This window comes from Cyprinodon tularosa, unplaced genomic scaffold (assembly GCF_016077235.1).
Source record: "Cyprinodon tularosa strain WSP-4 unplaced genomic scaffold, ASM1607723v1 ctg45, whole genome shotgun sequence".
Classification (NCBI taxonomy): domain Eukaryota; kingdom Metazoa; phylum Chordata; class Actinopteri; order Cyprinodontiformes; family Cyprinodontidae; genus Cyprinodon; species Cyprinodon tularosa.
Genome location: NW_024039174.1, coordinates 2,415,858 through 2,439,352, shown reverse-complemented (window position 1 = coordinate 2,439,352; position 23,495 = coordinate 2,415,858). Strand labels below are relative to the sequence as shown.

The following is a 23,495-nucleotide window of genomic DNA, read 5'->3' as shown; positions in this document are numbered from 1 at the left end:
TCAGAAAAAGGAAACATTTGCAGTGTGCACACCTTTAAGATGGACCTTTGCCCTCTGTTCCGTCATCAGGTCAAGGATTTACTAGATCCAGTGATTTAGTTAATTATACTTCAAAGATCAACAGTTTTTTGTTTTCCTTTAAAAATTAAATGTAGTTGTCTTGAGTAGATTTCTGAAGTGTTCTTATTTTGAGATAAAAATAAACTAATTTAGGTTATGCTGCGTTATTTGCACCAAATTATATGTTTGCAGAGGTTTGGTAATAGAAAACACCCCAACGTAATCAGATAGACCCCTCCCCCCTACCAGTATATATTCTATGTATATTTTTTTTTACTGTTTTTACTGTTTTCTGTTTAGATGAGTTGTGTTTAACTGTAGAAACCAACGTGACAAAAATGGACCAGTTATAGTACTGATTAACAGAGTGCAATGTTTTAATTATGGTGTCTATAAAGGAGATGACAGGATTATTTTTACAGTACTGTTAATAAGAACGTACACGGCGCTCTACAGTACAGTATAATTGGAGAACAGACTTAGATGAAACCACATTATGAATAAGAACTACATTAGAAGAATAAAATGTAAGCATCGGCGCAACTACATACTTAAATAAATTGTGTGTAACTGACTGACTTTAAATCTTTCAGCTTAGATGGAACAACTAATTACTGTAATTCAGTATATGAATTTGTTATTTTATGAAGAGTCGGGGTCTTTCTGCATGAAGTTTGCATGTTCTCCCTGAGCTTGCATGGGTTCTCTCTGGGTACTCTGGCTTCCTCCCACAGTCCAAAAACATGACTGTTAGGTTAACATGCTTCTCTAAATTGGCCTTAGGTGTGAGTGTGTGCATGAATGGTTGTGTGTTGCTGTGTTGCCCTGTGATGCCTCTCACCCATTGACTGCTGGAGATAGGCACCAGCACCCCTTGTGACCCCACTTGGGATAAGCATGTCAGATAATGGATGGTTCTATATAGAGTGCCAATGAAGTAAATTCTCACTTATCCAATTTTATGTAATTAAAATGAGTTTCAGTTCAGTTTATTTATATGGCACCAATTGATTACACATGTCATTGTAAGGCACTTTACAGAGACAATTCCATTAGATAAATTGAAAACAGAGGTCTAATATCATATGGTGAAACAAGAATGGGAAGTCGTGTGTCATCAGCGTACCTGTGGTGAACAACCTCTAGTCCTTTATAACCTGATGTATTTAGGAGAATTGATGAAAGTGGCCCTTAAGAAGGGACCCTTTTGGATATTTGTTCTGCAAATTGCATTATTGCCAATTATCACAAAGTGTATCATATCTGTGAACAACTAAACCACTTTAGCTCACTTTATCAGAAATGAGCAGTTCTGTCTAACAGAAATCTAAGAAGTGTTTTCATAATTTAACTATAAAAGAAATGAAGTATTTTCCAATGCAGTTGTGTGATGTGGTTAGAAACATGACTGAAAAGAAAAAAAATTATTTATATACAAATGGAGCACATTTGTTTATAAATTGTCTTCTATAAAAATGTAAGTGGTGTTTTAGCCACGTTACATTGAGAAGTTTTTTTTTTCTAGTTAAGAACTTTTTCTGTTAACTGTTATTTCCTTCCTTACTACATCATGAGGACACAACTCAATGTTATTGATGAAGTAAAGGTCTACGTGGCTTCTGCATTAACAGGAAATAAGCCCTATAAAAACAAACACAATGTCACTTTATGTGATTCTCAAAGTGTTGCTATGTAGTTGCAGCCTTTAAAAAATCCTTATGATTAGATGGAGCTTCCAATAAATCTGATCTTTTCCAGAATTTTCTTGTAATCCAGCTCACTTTGTCAGGCCAGAGGACATGAGAAACTTTTTTATTACAGATTAAAACATTGAAACAAAACAAAACATAAAAAGAATTCTTCATAAAGTGAAGAACATTATGGACAACAGGGAGCATTTTCTTTAGAAGATTTTTTAAAAGAAAACAGTGTAAGAGGATTTTCAAGATCTGTTGCAAAACAGACTGCTTTAGAAGATCCTTCCTGCCTATACCTATCAACACCTACAACACCTGTTTAAAAAATAACGCATGGGTTACTGCAACATTTAAGTTCCCTTTTGGATTAATAAAATATATTTGAATTTAATTCAAATTTTAATGAATTTAAAGTAGGATAGCATTAATCAGCATGCATTTTTAGCAACAACAATGCAGCAATATTCTGCCACATGATGGTAAATTGCCTGGATTCAAATAGTGCTTTACTAGTCACTAGTGGGTCCAAATAAAACCTCACTAACTGCCTGCTTTGTGCAAGTTACAGCTCTAGTGATAAATCTTATTGTTGCAATGATTTTTAAGTATGTCTTCATGTTTTCTTTCACAAGCTAAAAAAAAGCACAGTCAGGTTTGTACAGATTTTTTCAATCCGTTTTGGTCACGAGTTTGTTGAAAACTTGTCATGTTCTTAGCAAACTCATCATTTTTTTGCAAAATGCATTTCCTAATAATTCTCATGGAATATCGCAATCATTCTTTTTTTTAAGGTGGAATGATAATAAAACTTGTAACTTCATTTTATATAACGGCGTACCTTCCTATGTTTTCGTTTTATTAGTTTTCACTTGTGATCTTTTTAAATCATCGTTCTAAATGCGCTTAGTGTTTTGAGAATTCAGTTTTAGTTAGGGAATTCATGAACAAAGTAAAACATTGTAACCACAGCAGAGGGTATATTAATTATTCAAACTGATGGATTTACAACCAGGGACCAAACTTGTAGGCTTTAATTTTACCTTTAAAAAAAAGTTTAATAAACGTACCCGCAATCAAAATCTAAAAACAGTTTGGCTCTGTGTTCCAGATTACTGTCCTGCTTGAACTGTGTCAAACTTTGAACCGTCTATTTTTTTATGAAAGGGGAAGAGGAAGAATTGCAGGTGCTCTACTGTTTGCAAAGCTCCTCAAACTTTACAGAAGGCAGATGGTTTACCTTTACAATGCCCAACATCTGATACTGTTTTTGTTTTTTAAATCTCAGCCTTTCAACCTTTGACTCCTCCAAATATTTTTCATATGATAAAGTTCCATATTTTTCTCATCTGAATGTTTGACTTGCTGGGTATTCAAGTTAAGCTTAAGGTTGTTGATCTAGGCCTTTTTCTTAGATGTCATCCTCAGTCCATGTTGTGCAAAGAATCTGCTTTTTGGGTTTACGTTGTTTGATGAAAAGGTTTAACTTGGTGGTTTCTGGGTTCCTTTGAGAGTTTTCCATTTTATTTCTGAGTTAAAGTTTAGGTAAAACTCTTGATTTTGGTGTTTCCCAAAGGTATAGTCTCCTAAAAGACCAAAGAAAAAAATCTACTGTAATCTTACGGACCCCTGAATGGATTAAAAATCATATAATCCATGATAAAAGGTCAATGCAGAGTAACATAACTGACAAGAATAATGTTCACATATTCCAGCAATTTTTATTCCAGAAAGGTGTTGATAGCTACAGTACACAATGCTTGTTGGTTCTACTGAGCTTGACTAACATATATCCAGATATTAGTGGGGATGTATGTATGTTGATTGGACTGGTGGTTCAATATGAATAAAATCAGCCAATGAATAAACTTGAAAATAACGCTGACTCATCACCTTGTCAGCTATAACTGACTTTCTAACATCCTGAAGCTCAACAGTGTCTCACCAACTTACATCTTAACAAGTATATGAAGCTTTATACAGTAATTTAAAGTTATCTATATGGTCAGAAAAAAACAAAACCGCTGAGTGTCACAAACCTTGATTTGTGCTGAGTCAGATGATGTAGAGACCGAGTTAGTGGATCGGTTCTGGTTGTGCGTGCTTGAACTTCCACCCAAGGTGTTGGGTAGTCCAAAAAAAAAAACCCAACACAACATTACTGAAATAACCCAAAAGCTAATAACTCCATGCCCAACAGAAATAACCTAGGAAATTGGTTTCTCAGAATACCCAATTCAAAGAAAATAACCCGGTTAAATTAACCAACATGCTCAAACTAGCAGCTGGGTAAAAAAAAAAACTCCAAGCTTTTCTTTGTGAGTACTTTTTGTGCCTTCCAAAAAAAAAAAAACAAAAAACAAAAAAAAAAATACCACTGTGATAAAATGGGGCAGAGGGACCCAGTATTCAGGCAAACAGACAGTGGGAAAACGTTTATAAAAAAAAACAGCAGAATGCAGAGCTGTGGATCTGCAGTGGCTGCAGGGCACCACTCTTCAAAAGCACCCTACTGTAGTTAGGTAGAGAAACACAGGGAAGTGTCCACAACAATCTGACAGAAGATGATTATCCATGTGAGTCACTTACCCGGTTCAACAGTTCAGTCCATCCTCTCGAGGGAGGTAGGATCCAGCTGATGGACTTCCAACTAGATGTGGCAGGAGTCGCCCAGAGTGTCCCAGATAAAGCAGCCCCAGTGAACAGGCAGGAATCTGATCCAGGTCAGGGGAACAGTTCAGAACAGGATGGTTCTGAGATCCAGGAATCCACAGCCCGGTCAGGGGTTCTGATCAGAACAGGAACAGACAGATCCAGGGTTTCACAGACCGTTCAGGCAGGTTCAGTTTTTCATGAGTCCAACAGCGAGGTCAGGCAGAAACGTTCAGATCCAAACAGACAGGCTCAGTAGTTGAGAGGGAGGACAACGTGACATCAGGAAAACTATGGAACTTTAAGCTAGCGCCCTCCTTTGAGCCAAAACAGGAACAGGGCATGCTCATTGGATAAGAGCCAGGACATGAGCAGGAAACACCAAGACAAAAAACCTTCTGAAACCACCGGCCTCCAAAAACGAGCACATGAACCATGGAAATCAACTATGATCTCCAACTAAAAACTCAAACAAACAAACAAAGATCTGGCCCTGATAGCTGGGCTAAGCTGTACATGAAGCAGCAGGAGCAGGTGGATAAGATGAATGATAATTAGTAACCAGGGAGGGTTAGGCAGGTGAGTGAAGTGAGCAATTATTTCAGCTATCAGTACAGCGAACATAAAAACCATTAGACTTTGTTTGTTTCTTTCTTTCTTTTTTTTTTTTTTTTTTTTACCTTTTTCGAATGACTATGACCTAGATGACCGAGAACCATTTTTGTGACTTCTGCTCCTACAACACATTATTTTTTAATTCCTTAAGTCTACACAGATTTTCATCATATAACTGCTTCCTTAATAGCACATTTTCCCTGAAGGAGCTTTTCCTAGATTTAAGATCTTCTTCTCCAAGGACATGCTTATCTCATTCCCTTATTATCAATAGATATTTGCCTATACAGACATAAAAAAAAAAAAATACTGCAGGTTATTTCCTTCTATCAAACGCTTCAGTCTTAATTAAATTTTATAACTCAATGACCTCATGTGCTAGTTTTTCCGGCATACAGAAAGACCATGATAAAAGAGAACAGTCCTTTCTCATATGTGAGAACAGGAAACCTTTAGTTTAGGTGGTTTTGGTTTGGATTGTGTGGTCATTTGTTGTCATGTTTACAGGCAACTAGCTGTGTCCAGTTTGACACGTATAAATGCTACTAAATGTAACAACGCTGCTGGTAGGTTGTGGCCATGATTCTGGTTAGCAGAAATATTTTAATCAAAGACCACATCCATGAAACTAGAGCAAAAAAAAACTGCTGCAGCAAATGTTCCATTTCTCTGAAATTATTTGACTGGAGCAGTCCAGACACTGTAGGAAGAAAATATCAAATTTAAATTAATCAAATCTAAAATACATAAACCATTAACATGACAAAAAGTAGCTGTATCTTGGACGGTCTCGCTCATGTTTACTGAGCAGAATCTGCTTCACCTGAAGCAGCTACATTTGATTAGAGCTGAAGGGAAAATGATAAAGTAATAAAAATAAAGTATACTCTTTTATGTTCCTCTGTTATTAGAGGTCCGGTTTCTCTAAAACATACCTGACAAAGTGTTGTGTTTGATAACGGAAGAACAAAAAAGACAAAATCTAAAAATACACACTGGGGTATTTTTGGTTGAAAATGAACATTGCGGTTGACGAGTAAATTTTGACATATTTTGACCTGAATTCTCAAGCATTTTAGTTTTTTTTTTATTCAGTCTTTAGTCAGAGTTTGACTCATAGCGACATGGCAAGAAATGTAGAACTTCAAACACCTGAAAAGCAGAAGTTTGTAAGTTCCCATGTTGCTCTTTCGTTACAACTGTGATCAGTTTTAGTTTTGAAGCTCCTGGCGTAAAGTTAGATTGATGGAAAGATTAGACTGTTGATTTGACTTTGTGCATCAGAGACAAAGATTTTATTCAAAGTTAACACCTTGTGTTTGCATAATTATGTTGTTTTTGACATTTAGGAAAGAAAAGAGCATTTCAACAATCATTTAAATACAGGATATATGGTCACAAGCTCTGTACAGTTGCTCATATCCAAGTTTTCTTTGGTAGGAGTCTTTCAGCAGCTGACATCATGAATTTCTTATATTTCCTCTCTTTACCTTCGAAAAGTTTGTCAAATCTCTCAAATTACCTGAATAATCTCTTGTATGCAGCCCTGTTCAGGGAAATTATGATGATCTTTGGGTCAGATTTAGCTGGTAGGGCCATTACCTTCACCTTTCTACCATCTGTTATATCATCATGTGATAAATTCATAAACATTCAGCATGTGCAGAATAAATTCACATTATATCTCTGTAAAATTTACATAAGGCTTACTCTTTTTGACTGTTTACATTGGTTATCATACTTTAGAAATACGCAGGAGTTTAGGATAAAGGACGGGGGCGTTATAATATCTATTTTTGCTGAACATGTACAGTGTTAGGATAGATGTTGATAACAAGAGGAAAAACGCTTACATCTCTCTTCCTCATTACATGCCTTACTGGAACGTTTATTCCAAACTTTATCACTTGGACATTTTCAGTGGGAATGTCAGCCATTAAGCATAACGTTATAAAAAAGTATTTATTGTCTTTATGGTCTTGTACTGCAAGGGAGTAAGGAAATAAAACAGATCATTCTCAGTGATAACGATTAGTAGAAAATAAAATAATTAACTATATAAGAACCCTCCATACATTTAATTAAAACAAACCGCATTACAAAAGAAAAATAATAAAATGCAGGTCAAGTTACGCAAAGATCATGGAGAGACTATCAACTCAAATATGACATTTGAATAGCTGGGGGGAAAAAGCCACGTTCATGTACATACATGTTTTATTTCTATTATTATCCTTGTGATTCAGTGTTGTATGATCAAGTTCCTAGTATATCAATGTTTCACTGCAGCAAAGGTGTTTTCAGGGTAGTGCCCAATGTTAGCTGTACACTCAACTTATATTTCCCTGCATGGGACAAACACTGGTCTCATTTGAGGAGAGCATCATCCACATTGGGTTTCTCTGTTCCCTAATGCTACTTTCTTAAAATAAAAGAAAGGTGCTTATTAAAACAGAATTTAATCTCTATCTCTATGTTGATTGCAAGAAGTAAAGGTTTCAGATGGATGATTAATGTAAAACAACACAGCTGAAAGAGTTTAAATTCCTAAGTTGACATTTTGTTTTCTTCAACAGTGGTCAAGCAAGCTTTAGAACAAACAGCATTTGCAAATTGTATTTTAAAATATAAAAATTTGCATGCTCGGAGAGAGCAGGCATTAGCAAATCTGTCCCGTGAAAAAGAAGCATTTTTGTGGCAAACAGCAAAGAGAACTGATTGGTATTAAATATTCCAAGCGGAAGTGAAGGACTGCATGAAAACAATAAGGTTAGAGGTGGGTAAGCTTTATGAAAATTTTCATGTGGTGACAATAGATGATAATAGAGGTGAATGGAAACAGAAAACAGACAGAGACCTAACAGGAATAACCCACCAGCTAAAAAGTTTGAGTTATAACCTAATAAACAAACACAAGCAGGTAATAAGCTCTGACAATTGAACTAAACAAATAGCACCAAACAATCACAATTATGAGCAAGGGGACAGGTCAAATGAACCTGCACAAGATTATTTAGCCTCTGACATGGGAGTTGGCTCAGAGCTCTACTGCCTGGCTGTGTGTTTCCTGGAAGGTTCCCCCATTTAAAGTTGCTTTTTGTATCTCTGCTTCTGTCTCCCTGAACCCCAGACGGCCTCGGCAGATGCCTGCTTACACTGAGCCTGGTTCTGCTGGAGAATTTTTCTTGTTGTTAAAAGGGAGTTTTCCTCTCCACTGTCGCTACAAGCATGCTTAGTGTGAAGGATTGCCCTCAAGTCAATGAGTTGATGCAATCAACTGGTTTTCCTTAGACAGAAAACTTTGAATCAATTTGACTGGATGATCTGGTGAACTGTAAAGTGCCTTGAAATGACTCGTTGTGAATTGGCGCTATATAAATAAACTGAATTGAATTGAAGTGGCGGCCTAGTGGTTAGGGCAAATCCCGAAGTTCTGAATTCGAGCCCCACTCCCACAGACTGCAACTCTGGCTCTCTGAGCAAGACCCTTAACCCCCTATTGCTCCCTGGGCGCCCCACGATGGCAGCCCACTGCTCCCCAAGGGGATGAGTTAAATGAAGAGGTAAATTTCTCCAATGTGAGATCGATAATGGTCAATTATATTATATTCAATTATGAACCACACCAAAACCTCAAAGAAGGCTAAATCACATCAATATTTCTGTTAAATATTTCCATGTGCAGAGAGCTAAAAAGCCAAAGCGATTGTTGCTGCATTTCATACTATATAGAGAAGAAGCCAGATGCCTTGATGAATCAGGACAGCTTTGCTCACTAAAAAGGATAACTTCAGATGGAAACCTAATAGCGTAATTGATTGTTTTAATCTCAGACTAAATAAAGCATCAAAATAGTCAGGCTATGTTCAATAACATTTAGGGCTAAGTGTGTACTGGGTGTTGATTAAGTCATAAAACGTAATAAAAAATTAAGGAAGTCAGTGAAAAGAAAGGGGAACCTAAATGTGTGCGTCTTGGGGGTTTGGGTGTTGGTGACCATTTAAGTAGAAATAGGTTGTTTGTGTTTTGTGGTAGTATTAAAGTGGGTTGGTTACCAGGATGTGTGCAGTTGTTAGAGCTCCAGATGGGCGTAGCATGCACAGGCAGACAGGTACGAGATATCACCCTATAAGGTAACCAAGGTAAGAAGCGACCCAGCGTATAGCCCCTGCAGCCCATCGGATGGTAGATTGGACGTGACTGATGGATCCCTGAACCAGCATTTAAGAGGGCCAATTCCTTGCCCACCCTTTGTTAACCGTGCGTGTGTGTGTGTGGTAGTGCGTAATGTTGCAAGCGGATGTAGATGTGCATTTCTAAAAGCCACAGACGCTTGTTAGAAAGCCTTTTTCTATTTATTAAATTTTTTTCAATCGCTAATATGCAACAATCTAACCATCTGTTCTCTCTTCTTACTTCCCTGGTAGGCAGGATGGGCTGTCTGAAATCAACCCTCAGTGGAGGTATGGCGAGTGGTATGGAGGGGAAAATCAAACAGTCAGCTGCACAATCTGATCCATCGCGTTATGTCAGGGATCCCACCTTCAACACACGAGACAACAAGGTGAGTAGAAAGCAATTGCCAAGAAGAAAACCTGACTCTTTTTTTTTTTGACTCTTTTGGGGGGGGGGGGGGGGGGGGGGGGGGGGGGGTCCAAACAACTGAAAAACCAAAAGAAATATTTGATTTGTCCTATTTAGAAAAGAGGTTGGTAAAAAGTGAAGCCTCAGTTTTAAATATAGAGCATACGTGTTCCAGTGTTAGCAGTAAGTTGACAATAATAGTTCCTAAGGATTTAGAAATTCCTTTTCTGAAACGATGTCTGAAAAAATGAAATGAACACATCAGTAATGTGGTAAAACAATATTTCACAGCTGTGTCAAAACAATTAAAAACTAATCAGAAAAAATCCTGTTTTGCTTTCTCTTACAGGGTAATACCCTGTTACCTGGTCAAATGTTCCAGATGAACGGTACTTACTTTCTTTTGTTTCCTTCTCTGGTTAAAGAATTGCAATTGTATTTTCAAATTTAGTTGCATAATGCAAAAGATAATGATGAGACGTATTTAACAGTTTCCTTTAGAGAAGGATAACATTGATAATCTATAGTCAGGTTTATTGAAGCTACTGACAACAAACAAGGGAATCCATTTTTTTTATAAAAATTCAGAAAAAGTAGATAGACTTCCTTGTGTTTAAACTGTACTATCATAGACTCTTTACTATATACCTTTTATATGATTGTAGATAAACATATTTACCATGTCGACATCTGTGCTTTCTGTTTTAGAGAAAGAAGGAGCTGGTAAAGTGGTGGTCGCCCTTTATGCTTATGAAGCTTTGCATAGCAATGACTTAGGATTCAAGAAAGGAGAAAAGATGAAAATCCTGGAAGAGTAAGAAGGCTAATTTTTAATGTTGCCTAATTCAGCACAAAAAAATGTTACTTGTTATTGACACATTTTGTCAGGATAATAGTCAAAGTGAACATGATCAGACATTGTAGTGCGGTGCTTTCAGAAAAATAACCAAAGATTTGAGCTCTTGAAATAATTTCCTTGGAAATGATTTTTGTTGAATGTAAAAAGAACACTATCTAAATAGAAAATTCTGCTCCAACTTAAAGGTATAGTGGAGGATGTTAGTTTTCTGGGTGGATCATCAAAATAAGTGGTGCTACTAATTGTCAATCATTCTGGTGATATGTTTACGTAAGGCCGTCCTACGTGCTCATCCCTGTTTCTACTTACCGGTGGTGAGTCTGACATAGTGGAAAAATTGCAAATCTTGTTTTGGAAAGTGAGCTTGTATGAGCGATGCAAACAGCAACTTTTAAACAGAGCGTGCACAAGGAGAAATGTGCTTGTGCATGCTCTCCTACACATGTAACAGGCGTTCCCTCTCGGGAGTGGGTACAGGGTTTTGCATGTGCTTTTTTTAAGTGAAGAGGGAGTTTTTTTGTTGTTTTTTTTCATTAAAATCCTCCACCATACCTTTGAATTAACTGCTTCAAGTGGTGACAATTGAATCAAGTTTATACAGAGTATTTTTTTTAGTTGGGCAATGCAGTTAATAATATAGAAACAGCTGGGAGTTGCATGTTCTCCCTCACTACCCCTGTTCCTCCTGTCAGTCCTCTAATAAGCATGGCTGTTTGGATAAGCAGGTACCAGATTAAAAGCTATGTAATAGAAATTAATCTTCCATGTCAAAAACCGCTAGTGTTGTGTGGCTGGAATATGGTGTAAAGCTTGCACTGTATAACACCCATGGGAGCGCCCATCTGCCATAAACCAGACATGCAAATACATTTTGGGTACAGGTGATAAAGAAACTATCTGTGCTCATGCTGCTCTCAGGCTGCACCAACCCTGGTAGGTGGATATGTATATCTGCTGGTGCTTCCCTTTTTAAGGTGAAGCAACATTCATCTTTTTGGTAGAAATATTATCAAAAATATGTTTAATTAAAGCCAAGTGTATCATATTTGACACTTTTTAAACCTTCTACATCATCGGTGTGAAGTTTTTTGTTCTTGAAACACTGATTTAAACAATCAGACAAATGTAGTGAGCAGAAAAAAATATAAAATATGATAAAGAAATGCCTCATGTATCAAATTTGATGCAACTAATTGTCTAATTTAAGTTATACAACATTTTTATAAAGTTCAATGACATTCTAATTAAAAAAACTAAAATGTTCAATCAATTATTTCATGGTTCAGGCTTCAAAGGGTTAAGAGCAATTCAGGCCAATTTTGTCTATGTGAAAATCTGCCCTAAAGGCATGAATGTAAGAAAACACTTTTAATGCTTATTTACAGACTTGGCGATTGGTGGAAAGCAAAGTCTCTAACAACCGGCAAACAAGGGTTCATCCCGTCCAATTATGTGGCTCAAGTTGACACCATGGAAACAGAAGAGTGAGTTTAATGCTGTAGGAGGATCGTAACAGTTATTTTCATAACTCAGCCGAGTTCCTTCGCTGCATCACGCAGTAAAAACTTTGCTGAATCGTTACAGATGGTTTTTCAAAGACATTACGAGGAAGGATGCAGAGAGGCAGCTGTTGGCACCAGCAAACAGAGCAGGCTCTTATCTAATCAGGGAAAGCGAAACATCAAAAGGTACAACAGCTCTCTCACAAAATTCCTTTACTTTCAGCGTGAGCGTTTCACAATCTAAAATTTGTTTTTTCCCCCACAGGGAATTTCTCTCTGTCTATAAGAGATGTTGATGTCCAGGGAATGGAATCAGTAAAGCATTATAAAATTAGGAAGCTGGATAATGGCGGCTTTTACATCTCTCCCAAAATTTCCTTCCCTGACATCGGCAGCATGATCAAACATTACCACAGTAAGTATTGATCGGGGGAATCTGAGGGAAAAGGCTTGAAATTACAGCTAAGTGAGGTCACTGTCTATCAACGGAATTAGAACATCTCAGAGAATAACATGTTTTACAGTTATCAAAATGAGGCATAGTCAACGATTGGAAAAGGGGCTTGACTCTACTTCCAATAACTTTTCAAAGCTTGAAAGCAGCAATGAGTCATTTTTAACAGATTTATCCCAGACGTATTATTAAAAAGAGATTTCAGAATATTTGTCTTATCAATTTTGGTTCTTGTTTAATTAAAGCTATAGTGGAGGATGTTCTTTTTCCGGGTGGATCATCAAAATAAGTGGTCCTCCTAATTGTCAATTATTCTGCTGATATGTTTACGTAAGGCCGTCCTACGTGCTCGTCATGTCAGACTTACTGGTGGTGAGTCTGACATGGTAGACAAATTGCAAATCTTCTTTTGGAAAGTGAGCTAGTATGAGTGATGCAAACAGCAACTTTTTAACAGAGCTTGCATAAGGAGAAATGGGCTTGTGCATGCTCTTCCATGCGTTTAATAGGTGTTACCTCTCGGGAGCGGATACAGGGTTGTGCATGTGCATTTTTTTCTAAAGTAGAGAGGGCGGGTCTTTCAAAAATTCATTCAAATCCTCCACTGTAATCCAAAAAAGTTTTTAAAAAACAATTCACTGGAGTCTGTTTTCAAGCCTGAAGATGCCTCGCCTCCCATCCAGGAAGCCTCCCCAAATGGGAGGCGAGGCGTCCTCAGGCTTGGAGGCCGAGTCCAGTGTATTGTTTTTTTTTTACTTTTTTGGAATGACTATGACCTGAATGACTTAGAATCTTCACCAGCATATCTACGTCTATACCTTTAATAGCAGGACATGGATTTAGATGCTACATTCAAAACAAAACATTTTTTGCTCGATAATGTAGTTTTAGATAAAGTGAACTGAAAAAGTATTTTACTCCCACCAGGTTTGCTACGATTTTGTTTCTTTTCTCTACTTAAGGTTTCAGTTCTCTAAAAAAAAATGCTGTTATTGAACAATGACTTAATTTATTATGAGGTAGAAACAAAATCAAAGAACCTTCCCCTGCAAGGTTGAATTCTGTAAGAACTCTTATTAACCAATTTTCAGGTTAATGATGTTTGAAAGTCATCCAAACTCAAAGAAAAACAAATATTGATACATTTCCTACCTGCAAAGCTTGCTCATGCCATATTGTTTCAGTTTTATATCAAAAGGACTGATGGGTTTTTAGTTTCTGGTCAGGGGCAGCCTTCTTTAGAGAGGGGGTATTAAGAAAATACAAAACAGTAAAAGGAGGTATTGTCCATTTGTACCCTACAGACAAGGCAGACGGTCTTTGTCGTAAACTTGAGCGTCCTTGTGTAAAACCCAAAGCCCAGAGGCCGTGGGACAAGGATGCCTGGGAGATTTCCAAAGAATCCATAAAGATGGTGAAGAAACTGGGAGCGGGACAGTTTGGAGAAGTCTGGATGGGTAAGTAGAAGGGAAATGACGAAATAATTAGACCTTCTGATGTGAAATATTAATTTACCTTAACTGTCCATTGACCAGACCAGGGTGAGAAGAGAGGTCTACATATATTTTTGCTGTTCTTACTTATCAGTCACTGGAATAGTTGTGTGAAGGCGTTTGTCAGCACTCTATAGGACCCAACATTTCTCACCAGAACTTTGATCTTCAGAGAGAGAGAAGAGAAGTAGTTTTGATTTGGTTACTGATAAGCAGTTTGAGGCTTTAGAGAACTTCCTATTGCGATGCCTTGTAATCTAAAAGAGTGTTAGAGCTGTGGCAAACTAATATTAGTAAAACAATGAACTCATCCACAGGGCACTCAGTGCTTACTTCCTGCATGATGCTGTATTTAAAAAAAAAGGGGGGGGGGTTCTGCTTTTGGCGTTAGAAGCATTATATTGAAATGCTTCTCTGCCAAAAATACAAGAAAAGAGAAACAACACTTTAAGGAGTATATCGTCTCTTAGATTACAGATTAAAAGGCAAATGCATGCAAAGACGGTATTCTGAGGGTGAAATTGCAAAGCAGGGCAAAAAGTTCGGTGAAATAATTTATATAACTCAGAGAACTTTCACAAGTAAAGCATCATAACAACAGGTTTTGGACAAAGGGTCTCTAAATGTCATTGGATTGCGGTCTGAACTTTAGTGTTTCAGGAACAAAGTTGTCTATCATAAACTCATTTGTTTTCTTCCTCTAATTTAACATAAATTTAAAGCTGCAGAACAGATCAGATAAGCTTGACTCCATGTAATGATGCATTCTCTTCCTCCTGTTACTTGTTGAACAGCTTTTATCAAATATTAAAACATCTTGAATATTTACACATTTTGTCATGTTGCAACCACAAGTCTAGCAGTTTTATCTCTGTGTGAGAGAACGATACTAAAATGCACCTAAGTGTGAAATGAAAGGATAGGGCCTTTAATTCAATCATCTTTTCACTTCATAATTATTAGCTGCTTTCTGTTGATCACACACTAAACCACATCAAAGTTGTATGTAAAGCTGTAAAACTTTAGTTTGCAGGAAGCTGCATTGGTGCTCATTTCTATTTGACAGTTTTTTCTGGGAATGTTCTGAAATGGGTCTATGCTAACATCTGTGCTTATGATTTCATATTAAAGCACTTGTGTATTCATAGAGGAAGTTAACTCAAAGACGTGTTTGCATTGATATTATAAGGCTTATGTGAGCTACAGGTGAAGAAATCCTCTTAATTGGCAGAAATAAAGTCTTCAAAAATATTCATATGTGTACCTTTAATAATCTGTTTGGTTCTGTTACTGAAACAGATGGACTTTTTGATTATAGTCAAGTTCCTTAAATTAGACTGTATATCCCTCAGCTTTGTTTTTTAGACTGGAGGTGAATGAGGCATTCTCAGATTCACAGCAGTATATTTTATTGTAAAACCTGTAAAATGATTGGCTAAACACAGATAAAGAGAAACATAAACACAGCTAAAAGCATGAACTGCTTGGACCTCGGTGCTGCATGGGTGTAATCAAGACTTCTCCTCCTTTTATGTAAGATAACACTCTTTCATCACCATTAATGAGATCACCAGTTTACTCATTATTTCAAAATCCTCCAGTTCATTCAGGATGTGATCAACCATCTCTACATTCAGCGTGTCTTTCAATTTTGTGAACCAGTATTTAAAAGTTAAGCTGTCCTTCTTTTCCCAGAGAAACAGGGATAAATGCTTTGCTCAAAGGAGGCTGTAAGGGAGAAGATGTTGCTATGCATTTTTCAGGGTATCTGAGTGTTCTGAAGCATCTAATATAACCAAAAGGCAAAAATACAGCATTTGTTTTTAAATGAAAAAACTTAAACATGAATACATCCCAAAGTTCCTAAAGCTTAGAACACAGCACATTGCTATGCAATAAAACTTTGTTGACTTGGTTATATTTACACATAATGGTGGCACATTTGGGGAAATTAACTTAAGTTTTAAATATTGTAAAATAGTTGTTTGGTTAAGATTTTCTCTTACTTTGCTGAGTTACTCATTGTCTTTTGAAAGCAACAGCAGTGCTTGAAGTGCTTGAAAGTTTATATATATATATATATATATATATATATATCATTTACACACACATTTATATATATACACACACATAATTTATTAACATACACACACATACATATTCATATATATATATATATATATATATATATATATATATATATATATATATATATATATATATATATATATATATATATATATATATATATATATATATATATATATATATATATATATATATGTGCCACATATATATGTGTGTATATATATATACAGTATATATACACGTGAGTGTGTGTGTGTGTGTGTGTGTGTGTGCGTATATATTACTAAATGAGACAAACAAGCCTTGTGAATCTCCTGAACATAAATTTAGTTAAGCAACAATTTGAGGCAATCGTAAGAATAATTTGTTTTCTGTAACGTTCAGGAAACATTCAGTCAGACTTCTGCAGCTGGTGATGGGCTTCTTGCTCATCATGAGCAAGGTGCTTTAATTTGTCTGAGACAGTTTGTTTAAAAAAACTTTTTTAACTAAAAGCCATAAAAAATTATATTCTATTTTACTAAATTAGTATTTAGTATTTTTCGTTATTTACATTTACTGTTTGAATTACTAGTATGAATTGTCATTTTCTTTAATGGGAGGGTATGTAAACTTTTAAGCAGATGTGTATACGTTTGAGCAGAGTGGCTCCTTAAGGCCCTGTTCTTCCTTAACATTCTTCCTGCCAAGATCTGATTTTAGAGCATTACAGCTTCCGCTACCACAATTGGGTTGATGACACATATGTCACCAAATGAACATAGTTGCTTAAATTAAATGAGAAGCTTAGTCAATGATATCGGTAAGTGAGGCACTCAGCTTCCTCCTGCTTTTTGTAAGAACGAAACTTATGAATGTCTATTTGGCCCAAAAGTGCAAGAGTAGAGATTAGCTGTTAACTACACTACAGTAATACATATAGATTTTGTAATAGAAATTAGGCAAATCTTTTTAACAAACTTCCTCTTTAGCTTTCACTTGTTTTAATTGGTACTTTCATTTTTTAATGTATTATTTGTTTCAAGCCTATTTGGTTGTTTAAACACTATTATGTTTAATAATTATTTATTATAAGTGAAATATAAATTTATTGCAGAACCCATTAATACCATACAAATAAGCACAAAAACCCCCACAATATAACTATGTAGAGTAGATATAAATATTTTACATGATGCAACATTTGAATTTTTATGAGTTCAATAATCAATAATCAATTGTGAACATCACAATATGATTATATTGATTATTTTTATTAAAGGCCTTAAAGCATATATACACACAGCAGTTATTCTAAATTAAAGGTTAAAAAAACAGCACTTTATTACCTGAATCTTTATTTATCTTTTTTTTCTGCATCTCTTCAACACTTTGCTGAAAACTTGACCTTTTATCCAGCTCTTTTTCCATCTTTCTGCATCAATCTATGTGCTCTTTGGTCTTTTATTTTGAAAGGAAGCTCATTCATGTCAGGACTATCATTATATTAATCATACTGTTTATTTAAGCTGTTTGCATTTCAAAAATTGGGAATTCACTATAGCTTACAGCCAAATAAAGGACACAACACACAGTGTGCAGATTAGCACTGAATAACTAAGCATTTCTCCTTACCAACTATCAAAATGTTATCCTTAAAAAAAAACAGGAGGTCCTGAATAAATAAACTTTTTATTTATTTATAAATCTTTAATAGTTTTCTCTGTTTCCTGTGTCTTTTTGCCATGCTTTGTGGCACCAGCTTACTACAACAACACAACCAAAGTGGCGGTTAAGACGCTGAAACCTGGCACTATGACACCGGAGGCTTTTTTGGAAGAAGCCAATATCATGAAGACGCTCCAACATGAAAGACTGGTTCGGCTTTATGCCGTCATAACCAAGACAGAACCGATCTACATCATCACTGAATATATGGCAAATGGTAACATCTCTGTTATTTACCTTCACCATACATTATTATCAAAGATAACCTTTTTCATTAACATAATCCTGAACTGCTCCAAACAAATTAATTAACCATTTCATGTTCTTTTATTTAAATGTTCCTTAATGATCTACAGTACATCTCTCCAAGTAGTAATGCCACAGTACTTTTTGAATACCTCATACTACTAGCCCTTGTCTGGTACATCAGCGGTCCTGAAATATAAGTTATACTGTGACCCATGCTTAAAATAAAGCAACTTCTAATATATAATTAAATAGCAGAGACACATAACCAGGTTTCTAGAAATTGAATATTGCAGAATCTAAAAAGTTAGCATTAAATCAGTGGCTTTTGGTTGTGAAATATATTATTAAGTGAGTGAGAGTAGGTATGAAATGTTCAAAAGGTCACAGAGTAAATGACCAGCATCCAGATCCAAACATTTTTATAGTTTCCACCTAGTCACTGATAAATGAAAACAAACAAAGTCTGTTGATAGTAAAATAAGTAACTGTCCAAAGGGAATTGTCCTTTTCTAAAGCAAAATAAACAAAAACTGTTTAAATTCATTCAATCTACTCAGATCACTGTGAACTACAGTAGCAGCCATTCAAAATGGCCCTTCCCAGTCAAACGGCAGCCGTATAGCAGTGACCTGACTCCGCCAGATAGATTTGCTCCGCATATCCATCTGGAAACCTTCCGTAAAAGTAATTTTGGGAAGGGGCGAAAATACTGGTTAGCTGATTGGCCTATGTTGGTGATAGACGGGCCAAATACTGTAAACCAATCAGATCAACGAAGCATATGACGTAACAGAGCGACGACGAAGAGGAGCCAATTGATAGATCAAACTCTTGCCGAAACCAGTCGGGAGAAGAGCAAAAACATCTTTTCCTCTGAGAAAAGCCTCCAGAGCAGTGTTTTGCTCTTCTTTCAGTGAAGAAATACAGTGCTAACGCTAGTTTCATCGGCTGAAGCCGCCATGTTCTTTAGACTGAACTGTCGCGCTTCTCGTTGCGTCACACCTCAACCCGCATCAAAGCCAAGGGTGACTGGACGTTCGTTTGGTGAACGGCTCCAAATTTTCTTCAACGGAGAGTCTCCAGACTGATTAGCGAGTGAAATCTTGAAAGCTCGCGAGATCAGGATGGTCTCACGAGGCTAGAATAGCAGCCCACTTCCCTGCCACTCCCAGCCAAATCCGCTCCAACTTCCAGCCACTGGCCTTCTCCTGGGCGTGCAAATTTTTTTTTAACTCCTACTCCATCCTTTCACTGGATTACAGGGTCTGACCAGGAGATGGCGCTTCTCTTTAGATCTTAATTCACAAATCATTGTAGAGGACCAGCCAAGGGCCCATCAGTGAAAGTGGGGACATTTTGAATGGCTACAACTGTAGATAACTATGATCATATAGTAAAAGTGAATATGTTCTAATATGAGAGCGAAAATACACATTTAATGGTTAACAGGTGCCCACACTTAAATACCTGATGTTGTTCCTATTCTTTCATGTCTTCAGGAAGTCTTCTAGACTTTTTAAAGACTGACACAGGAAACAAACAACCACTACCGAAACTCATTGATTTCTCTGCACAGGTAATTATTTTTATTTCGTTAACATAATTGGTATTCAAAATCGAGAAGCTATAATTCTTCCTTTTCCTGCTCTCTTTAGTGCAATGTAAGTATATCCGTTTTAGGTGATTAACAAGACGTTCTGCTAAAGTCGGCAGCCTTCACTCCATTCTGCTTTTAGTATGGCATGTTTAGTTTCAGAATAGTAATCTTAATACACTAGATTGCAAAAATAAATGTTTCACACCAGAAAATGGGTGAATTTGGATGCTGCAATCACTTCCATGGCTGCATGTCTAGATACGGTCAAAGACTGGTTCTAGTCTGAACAGAGTTTTGAACTCTTGTTATAGAGCACCTTTGGGATGAATCAGGGTGTTTTCTGCTATTCTGTTTTTCTCATCTAACTATTAAACATTGTGGAGTATATTTACACGTTAGTTGAAACAGTTGTTGCGGGAATGGGGGTTCATCAGCAAATAAACCCTGTGTGAAGAAAAGGATCTCAAAATGAATGCACATGTAAAAGTAGACAAACACTTGAATATTTATATAAACTGTAAATTTTTTCTTATATGTTAGGAAGTTAAAATGGTAGAAGCCTATTTTTAGTCAGTTGACCGGAGAAAAACAGCCTACCTGGTACTTGTTCTAACATCTGCTTTGCAGGACTGGAAATTTTTTGAAATCTTGGTTTACTTGAAAGATATGCTACAATAAATACAAAGAAAAATAATACATTTAAGCATTAGATGGGAAATTTAGTAATGATGTATTTAATTTTGTCCCTTTTGACCAATAGTTTTTCCCCCACCGAATGCATCAAACAAGTTCAACACTTGTTTTCTGTTGTGTTACAGATAGCAGAGGGAATGGCATTCATAGAGAAAAAAAATTACATTCATAGAGACCTGAGGGCTGCTAACGTCCTCGTGTCTGAGAGCCTGCTTTGCAAAATAGCCGATTTCGGCTTGGCAAGAGTCATAGAGGACAACGAGTACTCTGCAAGGGAAGGTAAGCTGCGTGTGTATGAAAGGGGGAATGATTGTGTCTTCACTTCTCTGTTTTTGAGGACATCTTTCTTGTCAAGCATGAGCCACTTCCTTTACTCCTTGTAATATACTAAAGCCTCAAAAAAAAAAAAAAAAAAAAAAAAAAAAAACTTATCTTTCCTATTTGGACACTTTTTGTTTCAGTTTGTAAAACTATATAGTGGACTTTATGGCAAGATCAGTTCGCTGACCATTCAGACAGATGATCACTGCTTTTTGCTCTATTGGTCAAGTAACTCCTCCTCCACCCGCGGCGCCTGCGCCATCTATGTTATTAGTCTCAGTTGTCGGGTAGCAACAGCCTATGGCGACAGCGGGCCTGCTGTGACAGCAAATCCCATGATGTTTTGCAAGGAGAGCTCTCTGTGCAAAGCATTCTGGGATATATCTGCCTCTTCTGAGGCCTTTTTTTTTCTTATATACTTCGCAGGCACTTTTTGTCTCACGACCCTCGGCCATTTTCAAAGAACCTCTGTGAGAATAGTGAGCTTCAATTACTGTCTGAAATCGTAGCTCACCACACGCGGCTGAAAGTGCACATACACAGAAAAAGATAGCTAATGGGGCAAGCATGTAGGACGGCTTTAAGTAAACATATCACCAGAATGATTAACAATTAGAAGGACCACTTATTGAGATTTAAAAAAAAGATTGTCCTCAATACCTTTAAACAGAGCATGCACGAGGAGAAATAGGCTTGTGCACGTTCTTGCACGCATTTAATTGGCGTTCCCTCTTGGGAGCGGGTGCAGGGTTGTGCATGTGCATTTTTTTAAAAGTTGAGAAGGCAGGTCTTTTCAAAAATTCACGAAAATCCTCCACTAAGTTTAAGGATAGACCAAGGGTTAAAAAAGCAATTTTGAATAGAGAAGGAGGTCTTGGTAAATAGAAAGAGGAATAATAGGAGTTTGGAATCACCCTCACCAATCTGGAATCAGCCATCCAGCCAACCTCGAATATAAGGGCCCTTAGAGAGCCCAAAGGTTGCTCCATAGAGTGTTTTAAGCTTATTTTATCTGTTAGATTTTAAGGATTATAAATATAATTTGCAGGATTATAAAGCATTATAAATATAATTTTCAGAGATTTAACGTGGATTTTCTAATCAAGAAATCAAATGAAGAACAGAGATTGGGGGGGCGTTTTGTGCAGTAACCATATTTATTCTTGGGTAATAAGTGAAACTTGTCTGACTGCTCACCTGGAACCAGTAGAGTCTAAAACCACAGAAACAGGAATCTAAAAATAAATGTGCATATGTGCAAACTGGATGTAAAACTTCCATGACACGTGTCCGAGGTGAGCTCTGTGGTTTTTAGCAGTGAAGTGGCTCTATACATAGATTAAGCAAACTCTAAGTATCAATATTAGATGAAGTTGATGAAATATTTCATGTTTATATGTATCCTTTTCCTCTACACACCCCAAGGTGCCAAATTCCCAATAAAGTGGACCTCTCCAGAGGCCATTAACTACGGCTGCTTCACCATCAAATCAGACATGTGGTCTTTCGGGGTGCTTCTCTATGAGATCATCACATATGGAAAAATCCCTTATCCAGGTAAGCAGTAGTTCTTCTGAAAATTATATGATCATAAAGTGCACTACAAAATTTGTTTGACTGATTTAACTATGTAAACTATTTAAATAGTAGCAGAGCTGTTTTGGTCCATACAGTGTAACAAAAAACAATTGTAGTTATGCATACGTTTTACCAAACAAAAAGTTTTTTCCTGATAACAGAGAATCTAAGCTTCATTCAAATTGTGCTAAAAACAATCAGTGTTGCAGGAATTAAAAACAAAGAGCGCACAGATGATGGCAATAAAACCTCCGCCGCTGGTGCTCTTTTGGAAAAAAGGAACTAGTATCTCTCACTTCCAGAGATACAGCTAAAAACAAACAGCTTAAGCCACGAGTAGGCTATATTCTACATACAGAAAATGAAAGAGTTCAGAGAGTTAAAGGCTTTAGTAGCTCTAAAAATTATTTTAATCTGGAAAGAGGAATAGTAAAACACCCTATAACTTGCAAATCTTTTATGTCTGCTGCCTTGTGCTGGTTTGTAAAACATATTTGTATTTAGTTGCTATAGTTTCCTCCACATTGTCTGGCATCATTCACTGCCATCTGCTGACTCTTATTAACTTTAACAGCTTTTACACTTACCATCATTCCTCTAACAGCAGTCCTAACAGGTGTCTTCACTGTCTCCAGGTATGACTAAGGGGGAGGTGATGTCATCCATTCAACGTGGCTACAGGATGCCCCAGCCTCCAAACTGTCCCCCTGAGCTGTATGACATCATGATGTCCTGCTGGAGGGACAAGCCTGAAGACAGACCCACCTTTGACTACTTGCAGAGCGTCCTGGACGACTTCTACACCGCAACAGAGGGACAGTACCAACATCAGCCTTAGCGCTACCAGCCCTGTTTGGGTTTCCCATAAAAAGACTTACAGACATTTCACATCCACATCACATTGTGTTTTATTTACTTTTATGCAAATCTCTTGTACATATATCTCACATTCTGATGTATGTGGAATTTTTGTTTATTTCTACTACAATTATGAATTGCATTTTTGAGCTTCACATTCAGCCTCTGAATATGAAAGCTGTTATATTTAGTATATTGTGAACAATATCGTATCGGAAGTTGTAAAAAAAGATTATTTGCAATCACGCTCTTTTTGGGCACTATGGTCTCTCTGGGACTAGATATATTAATACTAGATCCGGATATATGAGTTGCTAATATATATAATATTCTTTGTGTGTGGGCTGCACAGTGGCGTAGTGGGTAGCACTGTTGCCTTGCAGCAAGCGGGGCTCTATTCCCAGCCTGGGGTCTTTCTGCATGGAGTTTGCATGTTCTCCCTGTACATACGTGGGTTCTCCCCGAATACATCAGCTTCCTCCCACAGTCCA

General features: G+C 36.8%; 1 protein-coding gene across 3 annotated transcripts in view; it reads left to right on the top strand.

Annotated features, from left to right (window-relative positions):
* Window positions 1–23,495, top strand: part of lyn (LYN proto-oncogene, Src family tyrosine kinase) — a 26,038-nt gene extending 2,543 nt beyond the window's left edge. For 2 of the 3 annotated variants that reach the window (XM_038300511.1, XM_038300510.1), the window contains exons 2-13: window positions 9,449–9,585; window positions 9,955–9,994; window positions 10,314–10,419; window positions 11,850–11,948; window positions 12,049–12,152; window positions 12,232–12,381; window positions 13,725–13,877; window positions 17,743–17,925; window positions 19,457–19,533; window positions 20,373–20,526; window positions 21,994–22,125; window positions 22,782–23,495. In XM_038300511.1, the coding sequence (XP_038156439.1) occupies window positions 9,454–9,585; window positions 9,955–9,994; window positions 10,314–10,419; window positions 11,850–11,948; window positions 12,049–12,152; window positions 12,232–12,381; window positions 13,725–13,877; window positions 17,743–17,925; window positions 19,457–19,533; window positions 20,373–20,526; window positions 21,994–22,125; window positions 22,782–22,984 (1,533 nt within the window). In that variant the 5' untranslated portion in view covers window positions 9,449–9,453 and the 3' untranslated portion in view covers window positions 22,985–23,495. Of the gene's footprint in view, window positions 1–9,298; window positions 9,357–9,448; window positions 9,586–9,954; window positions 9,995–10,313; window positions 10,420–11,849; window positions 11,949–12,048; window positions 12,153–12,231; window positions 12,382–13,724; window positions 13,878–17,742; window positions 17,926–19,456; window positions 19,534–20,372; window positions 20,527–21,993; window positions 22,126–22,781 lie in introns of those variants that run through there. The other variant, XM_038300512.1, reaches the window with a different exon arrangement.